General features: G+C 29.0%; 1 protein-coding gene across 4 annotated transcripts in view; it reads right to left on the reverse strand.

Moving 5' to 3' along the window:
* LOC130441355 (venom dipeptidyl peptidase 4) overlaps positions 1 to 27,375 on the reverse strand; it is a 54,877-nt gene that overhangs the window by 25,546 nt on the left and 1,956 nt on the right. For 3 of the 4 annotated variants that reach the window (XM_056774988.1, XM_056774990.1, XM_056774991.1), the window contains one exon: positions 892 to 1,117. In XM_056774988.1, coding sequence (XP_056630966.1) covers positions 892 to 1,117 — 226 coding nt within the window. Of the gene's footprint in view, positions 1 to 891; positions 1,118 to 24,412; positions 24,880 to 27,121; positions 27,168 to 27,375 lie in introns of those variants that run through there. The other variant, XM_056774989.1, reaches the window with a different exon arrangement.

A 27,375-nucleotide genomic window follows, 5' to 3' on the forward strand; every position in this document is an offset into this window, starting at 1 on the left:
TCAACAAAAACAAATAAAAAGATGTTAGAATTGAAAAAAATTGATTGTTTTTTGTTGACAAGCCGTATTTTAATTTCCAATATACAAAGCTAAAAGTTCATATTGAAAAATCCAATGCCATAGTTTTCATGCTCAATTTTTCAATCAAGACCATAAACTTATAATAATTGTATTTAGTACATGTTGCGTTTCATACTGAATGGTTTAAACACCGAGAATTACTTCATTAAACACCTAAGTAGAACTAAATCGTGCTTTATAAATATAAATCGTTGCAGACTAAAATTTACAATGGCTTTTCATCATTTCGACATGATATATTGTTTTATGTTAAATTTGGAATAGCATTTGCATATATTATTTTTTGGTAATTATGTTAATTCACTGTATAAAATGTTCCTTATCGCGGACCGAACTTAAAATCATAAAAATATAATTGAATATTCAAAGGTTGAAACCGAAATGTATCCATTAAACATGCACGCTACTGCATTTTGGTTAACGTTAATAATGAAATAAGAACCAATGTCGAAGAGAAAAATGTCATAAAATTTTGCAATTTTTACTTTTTCTACTGCAATGATTCATATTTTTATTTATTCGGCATAAAATAAAAGATAAACTTCTATAAAGAAAATATTAAAATCAACCCAGCAGTTCTGGGAAAACAGTTTTACATTTTGAGGTTATGTTTTTTACGTCAATGTCCAAATGGTTACGTCAACCTCTTCTCATCGATGTCGCAAACACTATTTTCAAGTTCAAAGAAGGTTTCTAGATAGATAAAACACTTTGATGTCCCAAAAGTACATTTTAAAACCCACATATTTGTCAGTTATGTTAATGGTATTAGATTGGGACATGTCTCGGTATAATGCATCAAATACTTACTCGAAGTCCATGTAGCATTAAACGATCTGGCTTGGAATCTACCGTTAAGATAGTCTTCTAAGTTAAGCGCTGCCGCCGTCGCCGCCACTGCTCCCTTGTGATGGGCATCATCTCCTTTTGATAATAAGATAATCGCAGCGATTACCAAACCCACTGCTACTAATACTATAACGCCAGTTACTAGCCATTTTCTCTTTTTCGACCTTCCTTTTGAGATAATTAAATCCTGCAAGGAAGGAAACAAGTAATTCAAGGAATTCGATAACTTTATAGCAGGAATGAGTAAATGAAAAATTATAAAAACGAAAGTCGTGTATTCGTTTACATAAAAGAGCGAAAAAATTTGAGTTAAAGTTCGAGAAAGCGATATACAAATATTGGAAAACAGAAAAAGGACATCGGCAAAACATTAAGTACAGCTTAAAAACTGTCCGATTGTAGACGGTAAATTATAATTCAAAATTTGACCAGAATTTTACCAAAATATAAACTATTTACGTAGTCCAAAATATTTTTGTGAATATAACCTAGAAAAACTACTGTGAGATAACGCTGAACGTTAATTAATTATTGTGAATTTGTTAGAATTCTTGCGAGTAATTATAAAGTGTCAATTATCACATACGATCATTTCAACACGTGATATCACCTTAAATACAATTTATATTCTTATCCTGTCGTTGAATAAGAATCAGTTTCGTTTGACTCAAGGTTACTAGAATAATATAAGGTGACAATAACGAGATGCGCAGTAGACAAGTGACGCCACCGGTTCTTCATAGCTCAATAAATTCTTCAGTTTGTATAGTCAGATCAGCAAGAGATAAGAAACATCCTCATAACTCGAACATAATGTTAGTGAGGTTATGTTTGTCATAAAAATATAAACAAACCAAAAATGTAAACATAATGCTGGTGTTCTAGCAGCTGATCGTTTGTTTACAAAAATATGCGCATGTCACAAACCTTCTATTATTCTAGTAACCTTGGTTTGACCTACTTTCGTTTTCTTATGTATATACTTGAATTTCTGTGGCTACGTGCATTGTTTAAGATAAGTAAATTCAGAACAACTACTAAAACACATTCTATATACTTTTCCGCCTATTTGAAAAGTAGTCCAACCTTCATTTTCTGTTAAAACACCCAGTTTTCGATAATAATAACTGTCTTCAATCGATCGTATAAATCAGTCAAAGAATTTACTGTGCTATGATAAGAACAAAATCACAGCTGATGAGGTTGTTCCACATTGGTTTTCAACGTCTTTTATAGAAGTTAATTGCTACTTCTAAGGTCTATTGGGCCCCCATCAAAGCTGCTTTCTTAGATGGATCCTCTACTACAGATTTCTAGTGAATTTCAGTATCAAGGTCACGTTTTGGTATCTCAAAACAACTTTTTTCTGATTATTCCTCTTTAATTCAATAAATCTTCAAGTTCTCCAATAGTTTCAATGCTTTTCTTGTGGTTTTCTTCATTCTGTAATGGATTTGTCTCTAGTTTTGAAGAAACTCAAGATGTAGTTAAGATTTTCTCAATCTCCAAATCTCTTTTTATTGATTCACCTATTTTAGATCTATAACTTTTTAAGTTTGATTTGAAAAGTAGACCAACCAACATTTTCCTTCAAAACCCCCAGTTATATCTGTCTTCAATCAGACAAAAAATAAAAATCAATTTCTAACTCATTCACTGTACTATGATAGGAAAAAAATCACAGCTGATGAGGTCGTTCCAGAAGTTAATTGCTACTTCTAAGGTCTATTGTGCCGCCCATCAAAGCTACTTTCATTGCTGGATCCTCTACTGCCAGTTTTAATGAATTTCAATATCAAGTTCACGTTTTGGCTTCTACAAAATTATAATTTAAAACATTTCTTGATGTTAATTTCCATCCACCTCTCTACAGTACTTCAGTACATCTATAAAGTTAACCTGGCAAAGTAGTACGACAATGACCAAATGTCCTAAGACGATAGGAAACTCAGAAAATGTATTTCTATTATGAAAACTATCAAGGTCGCGCCATTAGAAGATAAGGCTCGCTTGGCAGATAAAGAAATCGCTACCTGTTGTCTTCGAAGGTGAATTAATAACAAAAGGAAAAGGTATACAATCTTCGTGAATGCTTTTCTTGTATGGTATTCTTTGCGCGGTGTTGAATAATCAACTAAAAAGGACAATGGGTAGAAAAGAACTTTAGTTTACGGAGGAGGATTCACCAGAGAGTTTACAATGATAAAGTAATAGATAGAAAGACAGTCAAAACTGTTAGGTTATGTTAGGTTATGTAGGTAAAGCCGATTAGAGAATTTAATCTGTATTTTGTCCATTTTTCGTTGAAATCTAACTTTTAATCAACAAAAAATGATACAGTTGAATATTAACAATTATTATGTAGAACGGGTGAAGGTGAATTATATATACAGAAATCGTGATGAAAATACAATTTAAATTCATTTCTACACCGTAATTATATAATGTTTTCTTCAATTAGCTCAAGTAAAACTTTTACTTGCATAATTGTTCATACATATAAACTGTACAATAACAAATAAAATCGTGATAAGAATGAGTTATGAATTACCGCATCACGAAATCATTTTGTTAGAACAGGCAAAGACGACTGAAAAACATATATTTGAATCATTTGAAACGATATAACTTGTTGTTACATATAATTAATTCATTGTTCTCACAAATATTTAGAATCTATTTAATCGAAAAGTTACATACCACAACTTAAAAAGTATTAGGATTATAATCGTGACAAATCTCAAAATACACAACTCAAAAAGTCAAAAATCTTTTTACCTCAACTCTTATAATTAGAGATAGGATTAGAAAGAAACGAAATAAATACCACGTATGAGGTAAATACTAAAAATAATAAATGGAAACACCATAAAGGTATGGGATTGCTGTCTTGAAAAAGTGCATATTGGACATCTTCAATAATTAGACTTAATTGTTACATATCTAATTGGAAGCGTTTAAATGATTTTTTCTGCGCAATCTCCGTGTATGCACGGTTCTTGTAAACGTACTTGCTATCAACCAAGTATCGAAAAGATGGTTGGTAACTGTTCGGGTTGAAGACGTTATTTTGATTGCGCAGAATCGTCACCGTACCTAGGACGGTTTTTTGAAGGATTGGAACGAACCTTATGTCAATAATAGATGATACCAGTAACCTAATACGATTTAAAATCAAATCTGATTAACAGAAACGTAATTTCATCATTACAGAGAAGATGAGGTCCTAGGCCATTGAACTGTTTCTTCATTATTTTTGTTATGGTATAAAATGAGGTTAAGTTTTTTCTTGAGACTGCTTGACTTGAGACGAAACACCATCAAAGATGTTTAATGTATCAATTACGACTTTTCTTATTGAATACAAGTCTTTTTTTAAACGGAACTAGCAATTGATATTCATTATTCAGAAGACTAGTTTATTTTTTTAATTAATTCAAGTATATTGTTCAGCCTTTACATTTGAAATCAGCGGTCAAGGAGGTTATGTGAATTCACTTTCACTCCAGTATTTAATATGTATATAAAATAAAATATAAAATAATTTACGGGCTACCTGAGGTCGGGAAGGGAAAGGAAGTGAGTTTTTAACGGTAAAAACGGTTTATTTCGATGTCCCATAAAACTAGAAAAAAGTTAAATACAAAAGTTGTAGCTACAACTTTAGTATTTACACTTTTTTCACAAGACATCAAAAGTTAGGTTAGGTTAGGTTATATGAAAAATTTTTTTTACGAAATTTGGTCTTTATGTCTCAAAATACACTGGTATTCATTTATTTTGAAATATTTATCTTGTAACCTTGTTTTGACTTAATATCTGACACACAAAAATAAAAAAAAAACGCAAAAAGTCGCGTGCGAATTTATTTAATCATTTGTATGTTCAGTTTATTTATTTATTAAAATCAGAAAGTAGAGATTTGGATTCCATTTTGCCATTGTTTTTATATCACCTTTTATCATTTTTAAAGGTTTCCACTATACCAATCTTAACATAAACAATAACAAAGATTATTCAGTTACAATCTAACAGAATAACAACTTTCATTATTAACATTGAATAGACTATTTACCTTTTCGTATAACTATTTTTAGTTGTACATCATACAACAATACAAACATGTATCATTTATAAAAGGATCAAAAGTATTCAAATTAAATTTAATATTCTTGTTGAATACCGTGTTTTAATATACAAACTTTTAATTTAACACGCTAGAAACACGGACATATACAGTGAGATCAATAAAACATATGATTATTAACTTTTATGGTTCAGTGGCGTAACTAGCTTAACTGTCATCAGTACCACAGTATACCTTTTAAGCGCCCTCTGTTCGAAAACCATATAAAATATCAATAAATAAATAAACCAGGTTAAAAATTAACAGAAATACGACAGACGACAGAAATAAAAAAAAATGAGAATTGAAAACCAATTAAACGTAAACTAAGTACACAATCAAGATCAAATGGGAAGAGAAAACTAAATATTTAAGACATGAAATAAAAGATAAACATAAACAGAACATTGACCAGAATATTAGAAACTGAAAGGTACAAAAATGTGTGAAAGAGACCAAAAGAAACCACGGTGAAAGAATGAGGTATTGAGAGGCTCATAATTTGGACTGGTAGAGGGTGTTTCATAATAAGTATAGATAGAAAACTGAAAAATATTTTGGGTTTGCTCGGTAAAAAATTTCCATTTTTTACGATTTTGCCGCAACAACTGGCAACATGGTATTGAAATTTTATATGTTTAAGAAGCAATGTTTTTGTTTTTATGTCTGATTCTCATAGAGGGCGTTAGTTAGACGGTTGGTACCAAGTAGTATTGAATAAAACTTTTTCAAAATATCCTTATTTAATATCCGGTAATAAACATACAACGCTTGTAATAATTGAAGATAAATCAACGAGTAAAAGGTTACAAAAATGAATAGTGAAAGTATGTTAGCTTCTCGATCATCGGGGTAAACAACATAAATACCAGTTTAGTTATATTAAAAGTTGATTCTTAAAGATAAAAAATAACCAGAATAATCATTAAAATTGTATCTATACAGGATGTTTTGATTAACTTCAGTAACTGGAAACTTTTATGGAAAACTTTAAACAATTTCTGAATCAACTGAATTATTTTTTATTTTTGAATACATCATTGAAAAACTTTATCGGCATTTGAAATTAAAAATAATAATAATAAAAAATCCCAATGCGGGATTTTTATCTAAAATGCATTGTTGGCAAAATAATGGGTAATTATACACTTTCACGGTCACCTGGTTTTTTGGTTAGGTTAGGTTAGTTTAGGTTAGGTTAGGTTAGGTTGGCTGTAGAAAATCGAAAAATGGATGGATTTTAATGATCTTGGTCTCAAAATGTTCCATTTTACGGCGGATTTATAAAAAAAATTAGTAGAAATAGCTGGAATGATAATTTCTCATAGTTTTACTGTTTTAAATCGTAACTAAAAACGGTTTTGCAAAATAATCCTTTACAAAAAATTATGGTAATTATACACATTTTTCGAATTTCTAGAGCCGAATAGGTAATTATACACTTTCGCGGTCACCTGGTTTTTTGGTTACGTTAGGTTAGTTTAGGTTAGGTTAGGTTAGGTTAGGTTAGGTTAGGTTAGGTTGACTCTAGAAAATCGAAAAATGGATGGATTTTAATGATCTTGGTCTCAAAATGTTCAATTTTACGGCGGATTTATAAAAAAAATTAGTAGAAACAGCTGAAATGAAAATTTCTCATAGTTTTACTGTTTTAAGTCGTAAAAAAAAACGGTTTTGCAAAATATTCCTTTACAAAAAATTATGGTAATTATACACATTTTTCGAATTTCTAGAGCCGAATAGGTAATTATACACTTTCGCGGTCACCTGGTTTTTTGGTTAGGTTAGGTTAGTTTAGGTTAGGTTAGGTTAGGTTAGGTTAGGTTAGGTTAGGTTGGCTCTAGAAAATCGAAAAATGGATGGATTTTAATGATCTTGGTCTCAAAATGTTCAATTTTACGGCGGATTTATAAAAAAAATTAGTATAAATAGCTGGAATGAAAATTTCTCATAGTTTTACTGTTTTAAATCGTAAAAAAAACGGTTTTGCAAAATAATCCTTTACAAAAAATTATGGTAATTATACACATTTTTCGAATTTCTAGAGCCGAATAGGTAATTATACACTTTCGCGGTCACCTGGTTTTTTGGTTAGGTTAGGTTAGTTTAGGTTAGGTTAGGTTAGGTTGGCTCTAGAAAATCGAAAAATGGATGGATTTTAATGATCTTGGTCTCAAAATGTTCCATTTTACGGCGGATTTATAAAAAAAAATTAGTAGAAAAAGCTGAAATGAAAATTTCTCATAGTTTTACTGTTTTAAATCGTAAAATAAACGATTTTGCAAAATAAACCTTTACAAAAAATTATGGTAATTATACACATTTTTCGAATTTCTAGAGCCGAATAGGTAATTATACACTTTCGCGGTCACCTGGTTTTTTGGTTAGGTTAGGTTAGTTTAGGTTAGGTTAGGTTAGGTTAGGTTAGGTTAGGTTAGGTTGACTCTAGAAAATCGAAAAATGGATGGATTTTAATGATCTTGGTCTCAAAATGTTCAATTTTACGGCGGATTTATAAAAAAAATTAGTAGAAACAGCTGAAATGAAAATTTCTCATAGTTTTACTGTTTTAAGTCGTAAAAAAAAACGGTTTTGCAAAATATTCCTTTACAAAAAATTATGGTAATTATACACATTTTTCGAATTTCTAGAGCCGAATAGGTAATTATACACTTTCGCGGTCACCTGGTTTTTTGGTTAGGTTAGGTTAGTTTAGGTTAGGTTAGGTTAGGTTAGGTTAGGTTAGGTTAGGTTGGCTCTAGAAAATCGAAAAATGGATGGATTTTAATGATCTTGGTCTCAAAATGTTCAATTTTACGGCGGATTTATAAAAAAAATTAGTATAAATAGCTGGAATGAAAATTTCTCATAGTTTTACTGTTTTAAATCGTAAAAAAAACGGTTTTGCAAAATAATCCTTTACAAAAAATTATGGTAATTATACACATTTTTCGAATTTCTAGAGCCGAATAGGTAATTATACACTTTCGCGGTCACCTGGTTTTTTGGTTAGGTTAGGTTAGTTTAGGTTAGGTTAGGTTAGGTTGGCTCTAGAAAATCGAAAAATGGATGGATTTTAATGATCTTGGTCTCAAAATGTTCCATTTTACGGCGGATTTATAAAAAAAAATTAGTAGAAAAAGCTGAAATGAAAATTTCTCATAGTTTTACTGTTTTAAATCGTAAAAAAAAACGGTTTTGCAAAATATTCCTTTACAAAAAATTATGGTAATTATACACTTTCGCGGTCACCTGGTTTTTTGGTTAGGTTAGGTTAGTTTAGGTTAGGTTAGGTTAGGTTAGGTTAGGTTAGGTTGGCTCTAGAAAATCGAAAAATGGATGGATTTTAATGATCTTGGTCTCAAAATGTTCCATTTTACGGCGGATTTATAAAAAAAATTAGTAGAAACAGCTGAAATGAAAATTTCTCATAGTTTTACTGTTTTAAGTCGTAAAAAAAAACGGTTTTGCAAAATAATCCTTTACAAAAAATTATGGTAATTATACACATTTTTCGAATTTCTAGAGCCGAATAGGTAATTATACACTTTCACGGTCACCTGGTTCTTTGATTAGGTTAGTTTAGGTTAGGTTAGGTTAGGTTGGCTCTAGAAAATCGAAAAATGGATGGATTTTAATGATCTTGGTCTCAAAATGTTCCATTTTACGGCGGATTATATAGAATATAGTATGAAACTATTCACGAAAATTGATTGTTTTTCATCTATTTCATTTTAAGCTAAAAAAACTGAAAAAATCATTCTTTTTGGATTTTTTTTAAATTGTTTATTAATTTATGTAGAATACAAAAAAAATATATGAGAACTTTATCTGATAATGAGATAATTTTTTGTAAAGGATTATTTCGCAAAACCGTTTTTCTTACGATTTAAAACAGTAAAACTATGAGAAATTATTAAAATCCATCCATTTTTCGATTTTTTAGAGTCAAAAAACCAGGTGACCGTGAAAGTGGATAATTACCAAATAATGAATTAATTTATTATTCAATGTGAAAAGCTTGATATAATTTCCAAATTATACGGCAATAACGGCACGAAAATGAAAAGTGACTAATTTATAATGAAGAAAATTGAATATTTATTACCATAGTCGTTTAAATCATTTTTCTAATTGTTTCATTCAAACATTATAAACGATAAACGGGTTCATATATACAATTGTCGTTTTCACAGTGACCTCAATTTTTTTTCGACTAAAATACGCTGTTATGTACATATACAGGATGATTTATTGAGGATGAACTTATATATAACTAGTATGAGTGAATAATGATAACTATTACTCATTAATAGAATACGAATCACGTTTTCCACCTTGTTTTACTTTGTTATTTATATTGTCGTCGAAGCAACTGCGATTATCTACCTTCGGCTTATACATGACGCAGTGAAACATTCTAAGCAGTTTATATAATTGGAATTTTAAATAAATTAAATACACCCTGGTATGTAGCTCGAAAAGACGAGCTACGAGCTAAAAATGAGGAATTTATTATGCTAGAAACAGCAGATTAACCTATAAGTGATTTAAATAAAAAAGTATGACTTCCTCGACTTTATTTTTCTTCAAGCTTGCGTACAAGATGGTTCCAGAAGTTTTCAACCAATCTATTTTAATATTGGCAATTACTTTCTAATTAGTATTGCCCTATATGAAGCTAAAGTCTCTGAGGACGATAACTTGGTTATCGAAACGCCCGTCAAACATAAGTGTGAGTGTTGGAGTAGTTGTAGTTAAAACCTTCTGGGTCTAAGCGAATTTCAACTTTGTCTGATTTCAGATAAAAATTGTTGAATTCTATTGCGATCCGTAGTATCAAACAAATTCTTTATAATTATTGAGGAAACGCTGTCCAGGTTCACGACATTTGGTCCTCAATATAACAAATTTTGTACTAGCATCTTTAAATATCAAAATTAATCGTTTTCTAATATTTTTATTGAGCAAAAATCATGAATAACAAATAGATAGGGAAAAACCTCGCTGTTGTGGATACAATTTATCGAACATGTAGTGAAGGAAAAGCAGAATATGTGGATCTAGATGAAGATACTATTGATGAAGTTGAAGATGACATAAACAATTCAGAATTAGAATGAAGTTAACATAAGTAATAGACAAATATAAACAAAAAGTATATTATACATTAGAATGTAGCTAAAGCCCCGGTACAGATTCTTCACAAGGTTGCAAAAGGGTACGCGAGTTCGAGAGTATGGAGGGTGCACTTGGATCCACAATCGATTCGTTTCGTTTTTCGGAAACGTGTCAAAGTGAGAATGAAAATGAAGTAAATGACACGTGGAATCAGATAATAACTAAAAAATTATTAATGATTGCCACTTCTAGAGGACATCTGAGGGAAAAAACTCATCACTTGAATCACGTCCGTTTTTGTAGGAGACGTAGTGAACAATTGAATACATAAAGATTGTGTCTGGAGCGGGTATAACTTGTGGTTTAGGCTTGTTGAAGTTTCAATATTCATGTTAATTTTTTTTTAGTAAATTTGTACAAATTTCATGTTGTTTAAACTACTCGTTTATGACTAATGGTATTCCCACTGTTTATCTACTCGAATCTTGTAGAAACAAAAAACGTGTAGTATGCGAGAAACTTGTCTTTACCTTCACTATGTGGCCTTAATTATCGTATACGTGGGAAAAAAGGAAAGATAAATCTTTTATTAGCAAAGTAAACGTACTAAAATGGCGATTAGTGATAAAGGAAGTGTGTTTTTAATAAAATGAAAGCCACACGCTAGAAAATATTTCTATAAATAAACGTATTACAGTAGATATTGAGATTAATAAGAATAGTGAATGAAATAGAACGTTTTAAAGACAAATACTATAAGTTATAACTGTTGAAAAATTGACTACTTGGATAATACCACGGAAATTATGAAAAAGAAGAAGACTATGTTATTAAATGATTAGACGAACAAAATATAATAGAAATAAATAAATAATTACCATTAGGAAATGTCGAAGCAGTACCAAATGTCGACTAGAAAGCATTTGTATACAAGGAAAACGATTCCTGTTAATGCAACAGACATTACTTATTATGTTGTACGATGGGTTGCTACTTAAGTTTTAAGATATGGCAACACTGATGTGAATATGTCAAATCTGACATGAAGTTTGACATTTTTAATGGTGAACGTACTTAGAACGTATTGACGTACGATTTTCTATGACTTTTAATGCGGATCAAACCAAAAGCAGTTTGCCGATCAACTCGCTTCGACATTTGGTGATGAACCACCATCTCGAACCACGTGTTTCGCTAGTTTTCCGAATTAAATCGTTGTCGTCCTTTGCTACATGATAAATTTCGTGAAGGTCACCCAAAATTGGCTGTTGTACCAGAAAACATCGATGCTGTATGCAAACTGATATCGTCATGAGATATACCGTGAGATTAAGGCATGCTTGGGCATTAGTTCCATTGCATACATTCCATATTGCATGATCATTTGGCTATCATAAAAATTTGTTCTCTTTGGGTACCGCATAATTTGACAATCGTTCAAAAAAAACTCGAGACGATTCAAAAGATGTTTATAAGAACGTCACAGACGATCATTGGATAGCCGTCAGAAGTTCAAGGTCAACACAAAGCTGATCGCATCTTTCAGGAGTTCGTTTCAAAAGGTCAAATCCTGAACATCCTAAAAGGAAGTTTTGAAACAGTTGCTGCAACGCATCCAGGGTAATCGACAATAATTTAGCAAAACTGGGCACTAGGTCCTGTTGCAAGGATAACGTACCTGCTCATACTACTTTATATTGTAACAATTTTTTGATGTATCCTTAACAATTTTGTCATAACATTATTGAAACTCATAATTTTTCAATTTCCTTCTGTATATATATATATATAAGTTTTTAATTGGGGACATCCTATATTATGATAAAGTTAAACGCAATAGGGAATATTACGTTGGTATTTTGTTATTCGAACAATTTTCCACAATTCCAATACATTATACAATGCACTTATGTAATCATAGATGTTTAATGTTAATGAGCATTCATAATTTTTATAGCTTCAACATATATATTATATATATATTTTGAATTTTGAATGTCGAACGTTAACAATCAAAGCAATTTCCATACCCGATAATTTATTCGCTAATTGGTGTTACATAACAAACCAACAAATGATTTCAATCGAGTTTAATTCGTCAAAAATCTCGCAAAACTTGTTTTACGTGGTTCAATTTTGATATTTACGCAATCAAACCTTGCGTTAATTAATACTACAAACGTGTTTCGATGCATTGGAAGAAATTATTCAAGATATGATATTATTAAACTTGTTTCATTGTCGCCAATGTTGCTAATGTAAAAATAAGATTGTTGTAGAATATCATACAGATGTTCTTTGAGATCTTGTGGTACCTTTTGCGCCATTAATTGTATTAATAAGAGTCCATACATCAATGAGATTTTTGTAGAATACCATACAGAAGTTCTTTGAGGTCTTGTGGTACCTCTTGCGTCATTAATTGTATTAATAACAGTCCATACATCAATAAGATTGTTGTAGAATATCATTCAGATGTTCTTTGAGGTCTTTTGTACCTCTTGCGTCATTAATTGTATTAATAACAGTCCATACATCAATAAGATTGTTGTAGAATACCATACAGAAGTTCTTTGAGGTCTTGTGGTACCTCTTGCGTCATTAATTGTATTAATAACAGTCCATACATCAATAAGATTGTTGTAGAATATCATACAGATGTTCTTTGAGGTCTTGTGGTACCTCTTGCGCCATTAATTGTATTAATAACAGTCCATACATCAATAAGATTGTTGTAGAATACCATACAGAAATTCTTTGAGGTCTTGTGGTACCTCTTGCGTCATTAATTGTATTAATAACAGTCCATACATCAATAAAATTGTTGTAGAATATCATTCAGATGTTCTTTGAGGTCTTTTGTACCTCTTGCGCCATTAATTGTATTAATAACAGTCCATACATCAATAAGATTGTTGTAGAATATCATACAGATGTTATTTGAGGTCTTGTGGTACCTCTTGCTACATTAATTGTATTAATAACAGTCCATACATCAATAAGATTGTTGTAGAATATCATACAGATATTTTTTGAAATCTTGTGGTACCTCTTGCGCCATTATTTGTATTAATAACAGTCCATACATCAATAAGATTGTTGTAGAATATCATACAGATATTTTTTGAAATCTTGTGGTACCTCTTGCGCCATTAATTGTATTAATAACAGTCCATACATCAATAAGATTGTTGTAGAATATCATACAGATGTTATTTGAAGTCTTGTGGTACCTCTTGCGCCATTAATAACAGTCCATACATCAATAAGATTGTTGTAGAATATCATACAGATGTTCTTTGAGGTCTTGTGGTACCTCTTGCGTCATTAATTGTATTAATAACAGTCCATACATCAATAAGATTGTTGTAGAATATCATTCAGATGTTCTTTGAGGTCTTGTGGTACCTCTTGCGCCATTAATTGTATTAATAACAGTCCATACATCAATAAGATTGTTGTAGAATATCATACAGATATTTTTTGAAATCTTGTGGTACCTCTTGCGCCATTAATTGTATTAATAACAGTCCATACATCAATAAGATTGTTGTAGAATATCATACAGATGTTATTTGAGGTCTTGTGGTACCTCTTGCTACATTAATTGTATTAATAACAGTCCATACATCAATAAGATTGTTGTAGAATACCATATAGAAATAGGACAAGCATCGAGCTACAAATAACCTAAAACTACTTCAGACAATCCATTTTTAGGGTTATATTCGTTAGTGAATAAAAATTTATTTATATTGAATAGAAAAATTTCTTAATAAGCAATTTCTCAAAATTCTCTTTTTATTTCTGATGATGTTTTTTATTTATTTATTTATTTATATATTTCAAAAAAAATACTGTTTTTATGTTTTTCTACATCATCTGAACTTTTTAAAAACTCAAATTTGAAAAAGGACAAACTCCTCGCAGATACGCCACTGTAATATAATTTTTATAAATTTCGTCCTACACGTCAGCTTACTGGTATGTTTAGATATAGATAAGAAGAGAATGAAATGCTCTTTTTAGGCCAACTGCTTTTGTATTTATATTCAACAAATTACTACTGCATCAGTTAAAAGTAGGGGCGATTAGAGAAAATTTTAAATACGATTTTTTTCACCATAATTATTATATTACGGAACTGTATTAATGAGGATAAGGATTAACAGAGATATAGAATAACATAAAACTCTCCAGTTTTCCGAATTTTCTCTTATTTTCATCTATAATCACAGCTGATTTTTGTATAAATAGATGTAACTCAATGTTTACTATCAATTATGAAAACATTCAATAACCAATTGTTTCCTTCAATTAGTCAATTAAATAAATTGAATTAGACTTTTACGCTAACAGAAAATTTATTTACGATTCTGTATTATTAAAATTGCATAATTTATCATCAATTTTCACTAATCTACAACGTTATATAATATATTAAATATGAATATATAGATGTACACGATACCTTGCAACTCTTTTAAATCTTATTAATTGAATTTATTCAAAAAAATCCGGAATATTACTTAATATACACGTGGCAATATATGAATTGAGAAAAAAACCGACAGACTCGAAAAAGCTTCATTGTAGGCTGTAGTATCTACAGCCCATCAACTAAAGTCAAATTATTAGACACTTTATGTCAGAATGTCAGATATATGTCACGCATGAAACGTAAAAGGCTTAATAAGTAAAAAACGTCGAGTAGCGATGCAGTTTTGTCGAAACATCATCGTTTTATTAGATGCATTGTTATTTGCAATGAAAAATGTATTTATCTAAACAACTAGAACATGCAAAATCAATGGCTGAATAAATGATGATTACCAGAACCCGTCTCAAACAGACGTCGATCCAAGAAGAAAGTTTTTTTTGTGTGTCTTGTAGAGCTATGAAGGTTTAGTGTATTTCAAAAGGATTTAAAGGAGAACTATCCAGGTATAATTAATCTTTCATAACAAGACAACGCTAAACCAAATATTGTGAAAGTTACGCGGAATAATATCCAAGGAATCGGTGGTATTGAACACCTACTACATCCAGCATTAAGTCCGGACTTTGTACTGTCAGATCATTATATATTAATATACGTGGGGAAATTCTTGCGTGGGAAAAAATTGCATTTAAGTCCAAAGGATGATTTTGGAAGATCGCATAGAAGTTAAGTTTGAGGTGTGTAAGTAAAATAAAGTGAAAATTGTGTCACGAGATTTACTCACAAACAAATAACGAAGCAAAGTGAAGAAAGCAATGTTAACACAAAGGTCGACTACTGAATGCGAAATGATGACCTAAAAATACTTAGGACTTTCATTTTAATCTTTACCTCAAAAATCTCATGAAATATCTGTTCACGTCTAAAGATATTCAATGTCAAATGTCACAAAAGTCAATTTTTTTGCTTCAATACTATTTTAAATATTGAAGAAATTGATATTTCCAACAAATTTCGTTTAAGAAATTTTTTATACTTTAAATAGTTTTTGAGGGAAAAGAACGCGAAATTCTTAGTGTAATCATAGAAACTACTATTGAAAGTTTGACAAATGACAGATATTCGGTCATAATGGGATTTAGGTTAAGAAAATGTTAAACTATAGTAATCTTTCAAAAGTTTGAATAAAACTACCGTTTATTATTAAACTTTTTTGAATAATCGAAAAGTACATTTAATAAATTTCTAAATCAAACAGCGAGAAAGTTTGTTGATGTTGATGTTTGTTTAGATAGAAATTCCTACTATTTGATTGGGTTTATATCAAAAATCTCAAGAAATATCTGTTCACGTCTAAAGATATTCAATGTCAAATGTCACAAAAGTCAATTTTTTGCTTCAATACTATTTTAAATATTGAAGAGATTAATATTTCCAACAAATTTCGTTTAAGAAATTTTTTATACATTAAATGGTTTTTGAGGGAAAAGAACGCGAAATTCTTAGTATAATCATAGAAACTACTATTGAAAGTTTGACAAATGACAGATCTTCTGTCATAATGGGATATAGGTTAAGAAAATGTTGAACTCTAGTAATCTTTCAAAAGTTTGAATAAAACCACCATTTATTATTAAACTTTTTTGATAAGCGAAAAATACATTAAAGAAACTTCTTAATCAAACAGCGAGAAAGTTTGTTGTGGTTGATGTTTGTTTAGGTAGAAATTCCTACTATTTGATTGGGTTTATATCAAAAATCTCAAGAAATATCTGTTCACGTCTAAAGATATTCAATGTCAAATGTCACAAAAGTCAATTTTTTGCTTCAATACTATTTTAAATATTGAAGAAATTGATATTTCCAACAAATTTCGTTTAAGAAATTTTTTATACATTAAATAGTTTTTGAGGGAAAAGAACGCGAAATTCTTAGTATAATCATAGAAACTACTATTGAAAGTTTGACAAATGACAGATCTTCTGTCATAATGGGATATAGGTTAAGAAAATGTTGAACTCTAGTAATCTTTCAAAAGTTTGAATAAAACCACCATTTATTATTAAACTTTTTTGATAAGCGAAAAATACATTAAAGAAACTTCATAATCAAACAGCGAGAAAGTTTGTTGTGGTTGATGTTTGTTTAGGTAGAAATTCCTACTATTTGATTGGGTTTATCTCAAAAATCTCATGAAATATCTGTTCACGTCTAAAGATATTCAATGTCAAATGTCACAAAAGTCAATTTTTTGCTTCAATACTATTTTAAATATTGAAGAGATTAATATTTCCAACAAATTTCGTTTAAGAAATTTTTTATACATTAAATGGTTTTTGAGGGAAAAGAACGCGAAATTCTTAGTCTAATCATAGAAACTACTATTGAAAGTTTGACAAATGACAGATCTTCTGTCATAATGGGATATAGGTTAAGAAAATGTTAAACTCTAGTAATCTTTCAAAAGTTTGAATAAAACCACCATTTATTATTAAACTTTTTTGAAAAGCGAAAAATACATTAAAGAAACTTCTTAATCAAACAGCGAGAAAGTTTGTTGTGGTTGATGTTTATTTAGGTAGAAATTCCTACTATTTGATTGGGTTTATCTCAAAAATCTCATGAAATATCTGTTCACGTCTAAAGATATTCAATGTCAAATGTCACAAAAGTCAATTTTTTGCTTCAATACTATTTTAAATATTGAAGAAATTGATATTTCCAACAAATTTCGTTCAAGAAATTTTTTATACATTAAATGGTTTTTGAGAGAAAAGAACGCGAAATTCTTAGTATAATCATAGAAACTACTATTGAAAGTTTGACAAATGACAGATCTTCTGTCATAATGGGATATAGGTTAAGAAAATGTTGAACTCTAGTAATCTTTCAAAAGTTTGAATAAAACCACCATTTATTATTAAACTTTTTTGATAAGCGAAAAATACATTAAAGAAACTTCTTAATCAAACAGCGAGAAAGTTTGTTGTGGTTGATGTTTGTTTAGGTAGAAATTCCTACTATTTGATTGGGTTTATATCAAAAATCTCAAGAAATATCTGTTCACGTCTAAAGATATTCAATGTCAAATGTCACAAAAGTCAATTTTTTGCTTCAATACTATTTTAAATATTGAAGAAATTGATATTTCCAACAAATTTCGTTTAAGAAATTTTTTATACATTAAATAGTTTTTGAGGGAAAAGAACGCGAAATTCTTAGTATAATCATAGAAACTACTATTGAAAGTTTGACAAATGACAGATCTTCTGTCATAATGGGATATAGGTTAAGAAAATGTTGAACTCTAGTAATCTTTCAAAAGTTTGAATAAAACCACCATTTATTATTAAACTTTTTTGATAAGCGAAAAATACATTAAAGAAACTTCATAATCAAACAGCGAGAAAGTTTGTTGTGGTTGATGTTTGTTTAGGTAGAAATTCCTACTATTTGATTGGGTTTATCTCAAAAATCTCATGAAATATCTGTTCACGTCTAAAGATATTCAATGTCAAATGTCACAAAAGTCAATTTTTTGCTTCAATACTATTTTAAATATTGAAGAGATTAATATTTCCAACAAATTTCGTTTAAGAAATTTTTTATACATTAAATGGTTTTTGAGGGAAAAGAACGCGAAATTCTTAGTCTAATCATAGAAACTACTATTGAAAGTTTGACAAATGACAGATCTTCTGTCATAATGGGATATAGGTTAAGAAAATGTTAAACTCTAGTAATCTTTCAAAAGTTTGAATAAAACCACCATTTATTATTAAACTTTTTTGAAAAGCGAAAAATACATTAAAGAAACTTCTTAATCAAACAGCGAGAAAGTTTGTTGTGGTTGATGTTTATTTAGGTAGAAATTCCTACTATTTGATTGGGTTTATCTCAAAAATCTCATGAAATATCTGTTCACGTCTAAAGATATTCAATGTCAAATGTCACAAAAGTCAATTTTTTGCTTCAATACTATTTTAAATATTGAAGAAATTGATATTTCCAACAAATTTCGTTCAAGAAATTTTTTATACATTAAATGGTTTTTGAGAGAAAAGAACGCGAAATTCTTAGTATAATCATAGAAACTACTATTGAAAGTTTGACAAATGACAGATCTTCTGTCATAATGGGATATAGGTTAAGAAAATGTTGAACTCTAGTAATCTTTCAAAAGTTTGAATAAAACCACCATTTATTATTAAACTTTTTTGATAAGCGAAAAATACATTAAAGAAACTTCTTAATCAAACAGCGAGAAAGTTTGTTGTGGTTGATGTTTGTTTAGGTAGAAATTCCTACTATTTGATTGGGTTTATATCAAAAATCTCAAGAAATATCTGTTCACGTCTAAAGATATTCAATGTCAAATGTCACAAAAGTCAATTTTTTGCTTCAATACTATTTTAAATATTGAAGAAATTGATATTTCCAACAAATTTCGTTTAAGAAATTTTTTATACATTAAATAGTTTTTGAGGGAAAAGAACGCGAAATTCTTAGTATAATCATAGAAACTACTATTGAAAGTTTGACAAATGACAGATCTTCTGTCATAATGGGATATAGGTTAAGAAAATGTTGAACTCTAGTAATCTTTCAAAAGTTTGAATAAAACCACCATTTATTATTAAACTTTTTTGATAAGCGAAAAATACATTAAAGAAACTTCATAATCAAACAGCGAGAAAGTTTGTTGTGGTTGATGTTTGTTTAGGTAGAAATTCCTACTATTTGATTGGGTTTATCTCAAAAATCTCATGAAATATCTGTTCACGTCTAAAGATATTCAATGTCAAATGTCACAAAAGTCAATTTTTTGCTTCAATACTATTTTAAATATTGAAGAGATTAATATTTCCAACAAATTTCGTTTAAGAAATTTTTTATACATTAAATGGTTTTTGAGGGAAAAGAACGCGAAATTCTTAGTATAATCATAGAAACTACTATTGAAAGTTTGACAAATGACAGATCTTCTGTCATAATGGGATATAGGTTAAGAAAATGTTGAACTCTAGTAATCTTTCAAAAGTTTGAATAAAACCACCATTTATTATTAAACTTTTTTGATAAGCGAAAAATACATTAAAGAAACTTCTTAATCAAACAGCGAGAAAGTTTGTTGTGGTTGATGTTTGTTTAGGTAGAAATTCCTACTATTTGATTGGGTTTATATCAAAAATCTCAAGAAATATCTGTTCACGTCTAAAGATATTCAATGTCAAATGTCACAAAAGTCAATTTTTTGCTTCAATACTATTTTAAATATTGAAGAAATTGATATTTCCAACAAATTTCGTTTAAGAAATTTTTTATACATTAAATAGTTTTTGAGGGAAAAGAACGCGAAATTCTTAGTATAATCATAGAAACTACTATTGAAAGTTTGACAAATGACAGATCTTCTGTCATAATGGGATATAGGTTAAGAAAATGTTGAACTCTAGTAATCTTTCAAAAGTTTGAATAAAACCACCATTTATTATTAAACTTTTTTGATAAGCGAAAAATACATTAAAGAAACTTCATAATCAAACAGCGAGAAAGTTTGTTGTGGTTGATGTTTGTTTAGGTAGAAATTCCTACTATTTGATTGGGTTTATCTCAAAAATCTCATGAAATATCTGTTCACGTCTAAAGATATTCAATGTCAAATGTCACAAAAGTCAATTTTTTGCTTCAATACTATTTTAAATATTGAAGAGATTAATATTTCCAACAAATTTCGTTTAAGAAATTTTTTATACATTAAATGGTTTTTGAGGGAAAAGAACGCGAAATTCTTAGTCTAATCATAGAAACTACTATTGAAAGTTTGACAAATGACAGATCTTCTGTCATAATGGGATATAGGTTAAGAAAATGTTAAACTCTAGTAATCTTTCAAAAGTTTGAATAAAACCACCATTTATTATTAAACTTTTTTGAAAAGCGAAAAATACATTAAAGAAACTTCTTAATCAAACAGCGAGAAAGTTTGTTGTGGTTGATGTTTATTTAGGTAGAAATTCCTACTATTTGATTGGGTTTATCTCAAAAATCTCATGAAATATCTGTTCACGTCTAAAGATATTCAATGTCAAATGTCACAAAAGTCAATTTTTTGCTTCAATACTATTTTAAATATTGAAGAAATTGATATTTCCAACAAATTTCGTTCAAGAAATTTTTTATACATTAAATGGTTTTTGAGAGAAAAGAACGCGAAATTCTTAGTATAATCATAGAAACTACTATTGAAAGTTTGACAAATGACAGATCTTCTGTCATAATGGGATATAGGTTAAGAAAATGTTGAACTCTAGTAATCTTTCAAAAGTTTGAATAAAACCACCATTTATTATTAAACTTTTTTGATAAGCGAAAAATACATTAAAGAAACTTCTTAATCAAACAGCGAGAAAGTTTGTTGTGGTTGATGTTTGTTTAGGTAGAAATTCCTACTATTTGATTGGGTTTATATCAAAAATCTCAAGAAATATCTGTTCACGTCTAAAGATATTCAATGTCAAATGTCACAAAAGTCAATTTTTTGCTTCAATACTATTTTAAATATTGAAGAAATTGATATTTCCAACAAATTTCGTTTAAGAAATTTTTTATACATTAAATAGTTTTTGAGGGAAAAGAACGCGAAATTCTTAGTATAATCATAGAAACTACTATTGAAAGTTTGACAAATGACAGATCTTCTGTCATAATGGGATATAGGTTAAGAAAATGTTGAACTCTAGTAATCTTTCAAAAGTTTGAATAAAACCACCATTTATTATTAAACTTTTTTGATAAGCGAAAAATACATTAAAGAAACTTCATAATCAAACAGCGAGAAAGTTTGTTGTGGTTGATGTTTATTTAGGTAGAAATTCCTACTATTTGATTGGGTTTATATCAAAAATCTCAAGAAATATCTGTTCACGTCTAAAGATATTCAATGTCAAATGTCACAAAAGTCAATTTTTTGCTTCAATACTATTTTAAATATTGAAGAGATTAATATTTCCAACAAATTTCGTTTAAGAAATTTTTTATACATTAAATGGTTTTTGAGAGAAAAGAACGCGAAATTCTTAGTATAATCATAGAAACTACTATTGAAAGTTTGACAAATGACAGATCTTCTGTCATAATGGGATATAGGTTAAGAAAATGTTGAACTCTAGTAATCTTTCAAAAGTTTGAATAAAACCACCATTTATTATTAAACTTTTTTGAAAAGCGAAAAATACATTAAAGAAACTTCTTAATCAAACAGCGAGAAAGTTTGTTGTGGTTGATGTTTATTTAGGTAGAAATTCCTACTATTTGATTGGGTTTATCTCAAAAATCTCATGAAATATCTGTTCACGTCTAAAGATATTCAATGTCAAATGTCACAAAAGTCAATTTTTTGCTTCAATACTATTTTAAATATTGAAGAAATTGATATTTCCAACAAATTTCGTTCAAGAAATTTTTTATACATTAAATGGTTTTTGAGAGAAAAGAACGCGAAATTCTTAGTATAATCATAGAAACTACTATTGAAAGTTTGACAAATGACAGATCTGTCATAATGGGATATAGGTTAAGAAAATGTTAAACTCTAGTAATCTTTCAAAAGTTTGAATAAAACTACCGTTTATTATTAAACTTTTTTGGAAAGCGAAAAATACATTAAAGAAACTTCTTAATCAAACAGCGAGAAAGTTTGTTGTGGTTGATGTTTGTTTAGGTAGAAATTCCTACTATTAAATTGGGTTGATTTTAGTTCGCCCAGTTGTAATATTTATATATATATTTCAATATAATAAGATACAAACACTAAGTATTAATAAGTAGATAATTTTTGAAGATTCGTTAATTTTATATCACATACTCTATCAAAAGTTTGGTTATCTACACGTTTTAAACATTAGACATTAAACATTAGAATTAGGAATTTTATTAGAATCAATATTTATTTGGATCCAAATATCGAAAGCAAGATTATATTGGTATTTGTTGTGATTTATCCCCTCTGAAATGGTTCGATTGTATCGTATACAAAAGGGGTTATTTCTACGCCTTTATGGATTAAATATTAAGTTATCCCGAATCAACTACTTCAAGTACTTCATAAGAAAAACGGTTTTATACAAATAATGAAAATGGAGTACTTATGCGTCTTGTTGAAACTAAGAGACACTAAATTCAACAAAGCTCAATCAATCTGTGCATTTATTCAATTTTTCATTAACAATTGCGGCAACTTTATATATTATTAAGTTAAAACTTGATTAGGCAATGGATTATAAGTCATTCTTGCAGACAAATATTATTGCCTTAATCAATATTATGCAACTATGAGATTTTGAGGATTAAAATCTTATTTATCTTGTGGCTACTGGTATCAGTGTAATTACGGCATTTCTTCACTATATCTGAACGATTCCGATGAATTATTTAAAGTTTAAAACCGTTGATGACGATAAAGTGTTTAAACACAATGATGACAACGTTTATACCTTTCTTTTTAATACTTTTTCTAAAACCTATTCACATACAAATCGTTGTATAAAATCCAACTGTAACTTTATCGTTTTTTGTTCTTTATTAGTTTATAATTAAAATCTACTTTCAATATTCCAGTTAACAACATTTAAAGTACACAATTAAATCGAAATGTTATTAATGAAATATATTTTTGATGAGTGGTAAACATTAACTTCAAGGTTATAACAGATAAAACAATATGTATTTAATTTTCCATATTGTTTATACTGAATCAATTAGAAGCCTTAAGAAAAGAGATTTTTCTAAAAAAACGGTTTTTTGACCCTTTCCTTTGTCGTTGGAGCATTTTTTAGATTTTTTTATTTTTGTACTTTTTCTTGAAAACTTTTTTTTGGTTAGTAAGAAAACTTATTAGTACTACGCATGCGTGGGTGGTCATATGACTTGGATACCTGAGTTCATTGGCTAAGCGCTCGACCACGAACTTCTAACATCTTTCAACGCGAGCTAGGCAAGAGCTTGAACGCGAAAACGGGAATTTGTGTTTATAAATCACACTTTGTAATTAATTTATGTCGTATTCGAGTGCAAAAAGTTCTTAAGACTTAACATCTACTCCTGATAACTGGAAAAAATTTTAGAAAACAATATATGCCAAAAATTCCTTGGGATAAAATGAGTTCTCAAATAAAAAACCAAACACAAACATTTGTATCGTCTAGAAGTATACTTTGAATAGGTCTCGAAGGTCAATTATGATTATTGTACAATAATATAGTAATTCAATTGAAACCATGTGTATTTTTTTCGAAATAGATCTAATTTGATCTACAGTGGTTCATCAGGCTTTCGAAACATCACATTGTACTTTAAAACTTCTTGAATGCATTGTTTACATAAAATCGTTTGTTTAAAATAATGATGAATTACATTTCTTAGCATCTATTTTTGATCTGGACTAAGAGTAAATAGAAAAAAATGCTTCTCAAATAAGTTATCAAATGTGTGTGTGAAAATAGACACACACATTATAATTTTTTTAAAAATTGAGTTTTCATTCTATCCAAGGGTACTTTGAATAGCATTCGAAGGTCAGTTATGATAATTTTATAATTATATAGACATTTAAATAAAACCCAAGTATTTTTCGAAATAGAAACATCCACTTTGAACAGTTGATTGTACTTTTTGTTATTTTTTGCTTTGAACTTCACAGCAATTTAATAAAAAGTCTTTAAAGTATTCACAATTCCTCGATATTTTTTGATTGAATCGACATGAATAGTTGATGGAATATTTAATAAACTAACCTGGTTACTTTGCGCGATTTCCAAATTCGAACTACCATTTACAGTGGGATTAATATCACTACTAATATTTCTGTTAATAGTTCCATCTGTCATTTTTATTAATATATAAACACACTTTCACAAAACTACACTAAAAATAATGGAAATAATGAAATAGAAAAATAATTTTTTATCCCTGACTCGCGGTCTCGTTGTTGTTGACGAAAATTTGAATGTAAATGTAGAACGACCGCGAGAGTGAGAATGAGAATGTTGAGACTTCGGTGGAAGCAGAACTGCAGCGAACAGTTATTGTTGACACTCAGGTGGGGTTTTATTCTCTCTTTAAAAACCATTGGTTTCGTTTTAATAATTAATTGTCGTTCAATATTCTAATTATAGAACGAAATTCAATTATGAAATACTTCAACTTCGATTGCGAAATTGATTAAGCGGGAAAATATTAATTATTTATCAATATTTTTTTTCTAAACAAATATTCATGATAATTGAACCCATCCGATGATTTTTAACTGATTAAAATATAAAAAAATCGAAAAATTATAAATTCCTCGATTCGTCCCTGAAAACTGAACTTATTTCGAAGAATGTTTCTTTTCGGAAAGTGATTACAAAAACGGGCTTCATTGTGAAGTGTATCAGAACTCAAACCAAGAGACCATTAGACAAATTTTCAAAAAAGCGCTGGAGCTCAGAGTTTCAAGAACAGTTCAGGAGTAACCTAAATGAAAATTTCGCTAAAATGTTAGTATGTTATAAAGAAAATTACGCCCTATAAACATAAGGCGCGGAAATCATCCCTTCAGGTACTTTTTTGCGTTTAAAGAATCAAATAATTGTAATGATTTTTCAGTGATTCAATGATGAATTAATCGTTCAAACCTAACCTAACTTTTCTCGTTTTATTTGTCTTTTGTGAGAAAATTTACCATAGTGATAGTAAAATTGTTTCACACCGTCAGATATTAAGTCAAAATAAGGTTACAAAATAAATATTCCAAAATAAATGAATAACAGTGTATTTGAGACATAAAGATTAAATTTCGTAAAAAAATTTGTAAAAGATAAAAGTAGAAAACCGAAAAATTGGTTTATTGAATTTTTCACATAACCTAATCTAACCTAACCTACATTCTTCTCTACAAAAAGAAATCCAGTTACAAGCAGGGGTTGCTGTTATCGAAAACTTTTCTATGATTTTTTCTTGATGAGGTGTGAACTGTATGTAGAATCATCGCTTATTTTATTTATTGTCAACCACCTCATCAAGAAAAAATCATGGAAGTGTTTTCGATAACAGCAACTCCTGCTTGTGATTGGATTTCATTTTGTAGAGAAGAATGTAGGTTGGGTTAGGTTAGGTTAGATTAGGTTATGTGAAAAATTCAATAAACCAAGTTTTCGGTTTTCTACTTTTATCTTTTACAAATGGTTTTTACGAAATCTGATCTTTATGTCTCAAATACACTTTTATTCATTTATTTTGGAATATTTATTTTGTAACCTCATTTTGACATAATATCTGACGGTGCGAAACAATTTAGTATCACCATGGTAAATTTTCTGACAAAAGACAAAAAAAAACGAAAAAAGGTTAGGTTAGGTTAGGTTAGGTTTCAACGATTAATTCATCATTGGATAATTATACACTTTCACGGTCACCTGGTTTTTTGACTCTAGAAAATCGAAAAATGGATGGATTTTAATGATCTTGGTCTCAAAATGTTCCATTTTACGGCGGATTTATAAAAAAAAAATTAGTAGAAAAAGCTGAAATGAAAATTTCTCATAGTTTTACTGTTTTAAATCGTAAAAAAAACGGTTTTGCAAAATAATCCTTTACAAAAAATTATCTCATTATCAGATAAAGTTCTCATATTTTTTTTGTATTCTACATAAATTAATAAACAATTTAAAAAAAAGATCCAAAAAGAATTATTTTTTCAGTTTTTTAGCTTAAAATGAAATCGATGAAAAACAATCAATTTTCGTGAATAGTTTCGTACTATATTCTTCAATGTTAATAGTTTTTGGACCATTAAAAATCGAAAAATAGATAAATTTTATAATTTTGGTCTCAAAATGTTCCATTTTACGACGAATTTATGAAAAACACGGGGGTAGTGGCTGAATTTGCGGTTTTTAATAGTTTTAAACCTTAAATAGTAGAAAAACTTTTTTTTTTTTCAAAATATTCATTTTTTTTATGTAAATTGCGAAAAAAAAATATACGAACTTGATTCCACGACGTCAGAAACAGTTACGAAGGATTATATGTAGAAAGTTATTTTTTTTGCATTTAAAGTCATGAAACTGTAAAAAATATTTATTTTTTTAACTTTTCGTATTTTTTTTTATAAATCCGCAGTAAAATGGAACATTTTGAGACCAAGATCATTAAAATCCATCCATTTTTCGATTTTCTAGAGCCAACCTAACCTAACCTAACCTAACCTAACCAAAAAACCAGGTGACCGCGAAAGTGTATAATTACCCATCATTGAATCACTGAAAAATCATAACAATTATTTTATTCTTTAAACGCAAAAACGTACCTGAAAGGATGATTTCCGCGCCCTATGTGTATAGGGCGTAATTTTCTCTATAACATACTAAAATTCTAACGAAATCGGAGGGGTGTCACCTAGATAATTAGCAAAATTTTTTGAAAGTACAGTTTTTGAGAACAAAACTTGAAAAGCATCCCACGTTTATGATAGCAGTTTTTCGTTGTTGATTTTATTACAAAAACCACCGCAACGGATATTTTTCAATCCACGTTCGATTTTCTAATAAAGCGTGTTGTTTTAGTATTTGTTTTTTAAATTATTATCTACATGTAAATGAGTTTGTGGCTATATCGACTTTCTTATCTAAAATTTATGGTCATTAACTCTCTGTCTATCTCATTAAAATATTTATAGTTTGAAAATAATAATCGTTTAAAACTTACACAAACTTAT

The sequence above is a fragment of the Diorhabda sublineata genome, chromosome 3, assembly GCF_026230105.1.
Source record: "Diorhabda sublineata isolate icDioSubl1.1 chromosome 3, icDioSubl1.1, whole genome shotgun sequence".
NCBI classification, from domain to species: Eukaryota; Metazoa; Arthropoda; class Insecta; order Coleoptera; family Chrysomelidae; genus Diorhabda; species Diorhabda sublineata.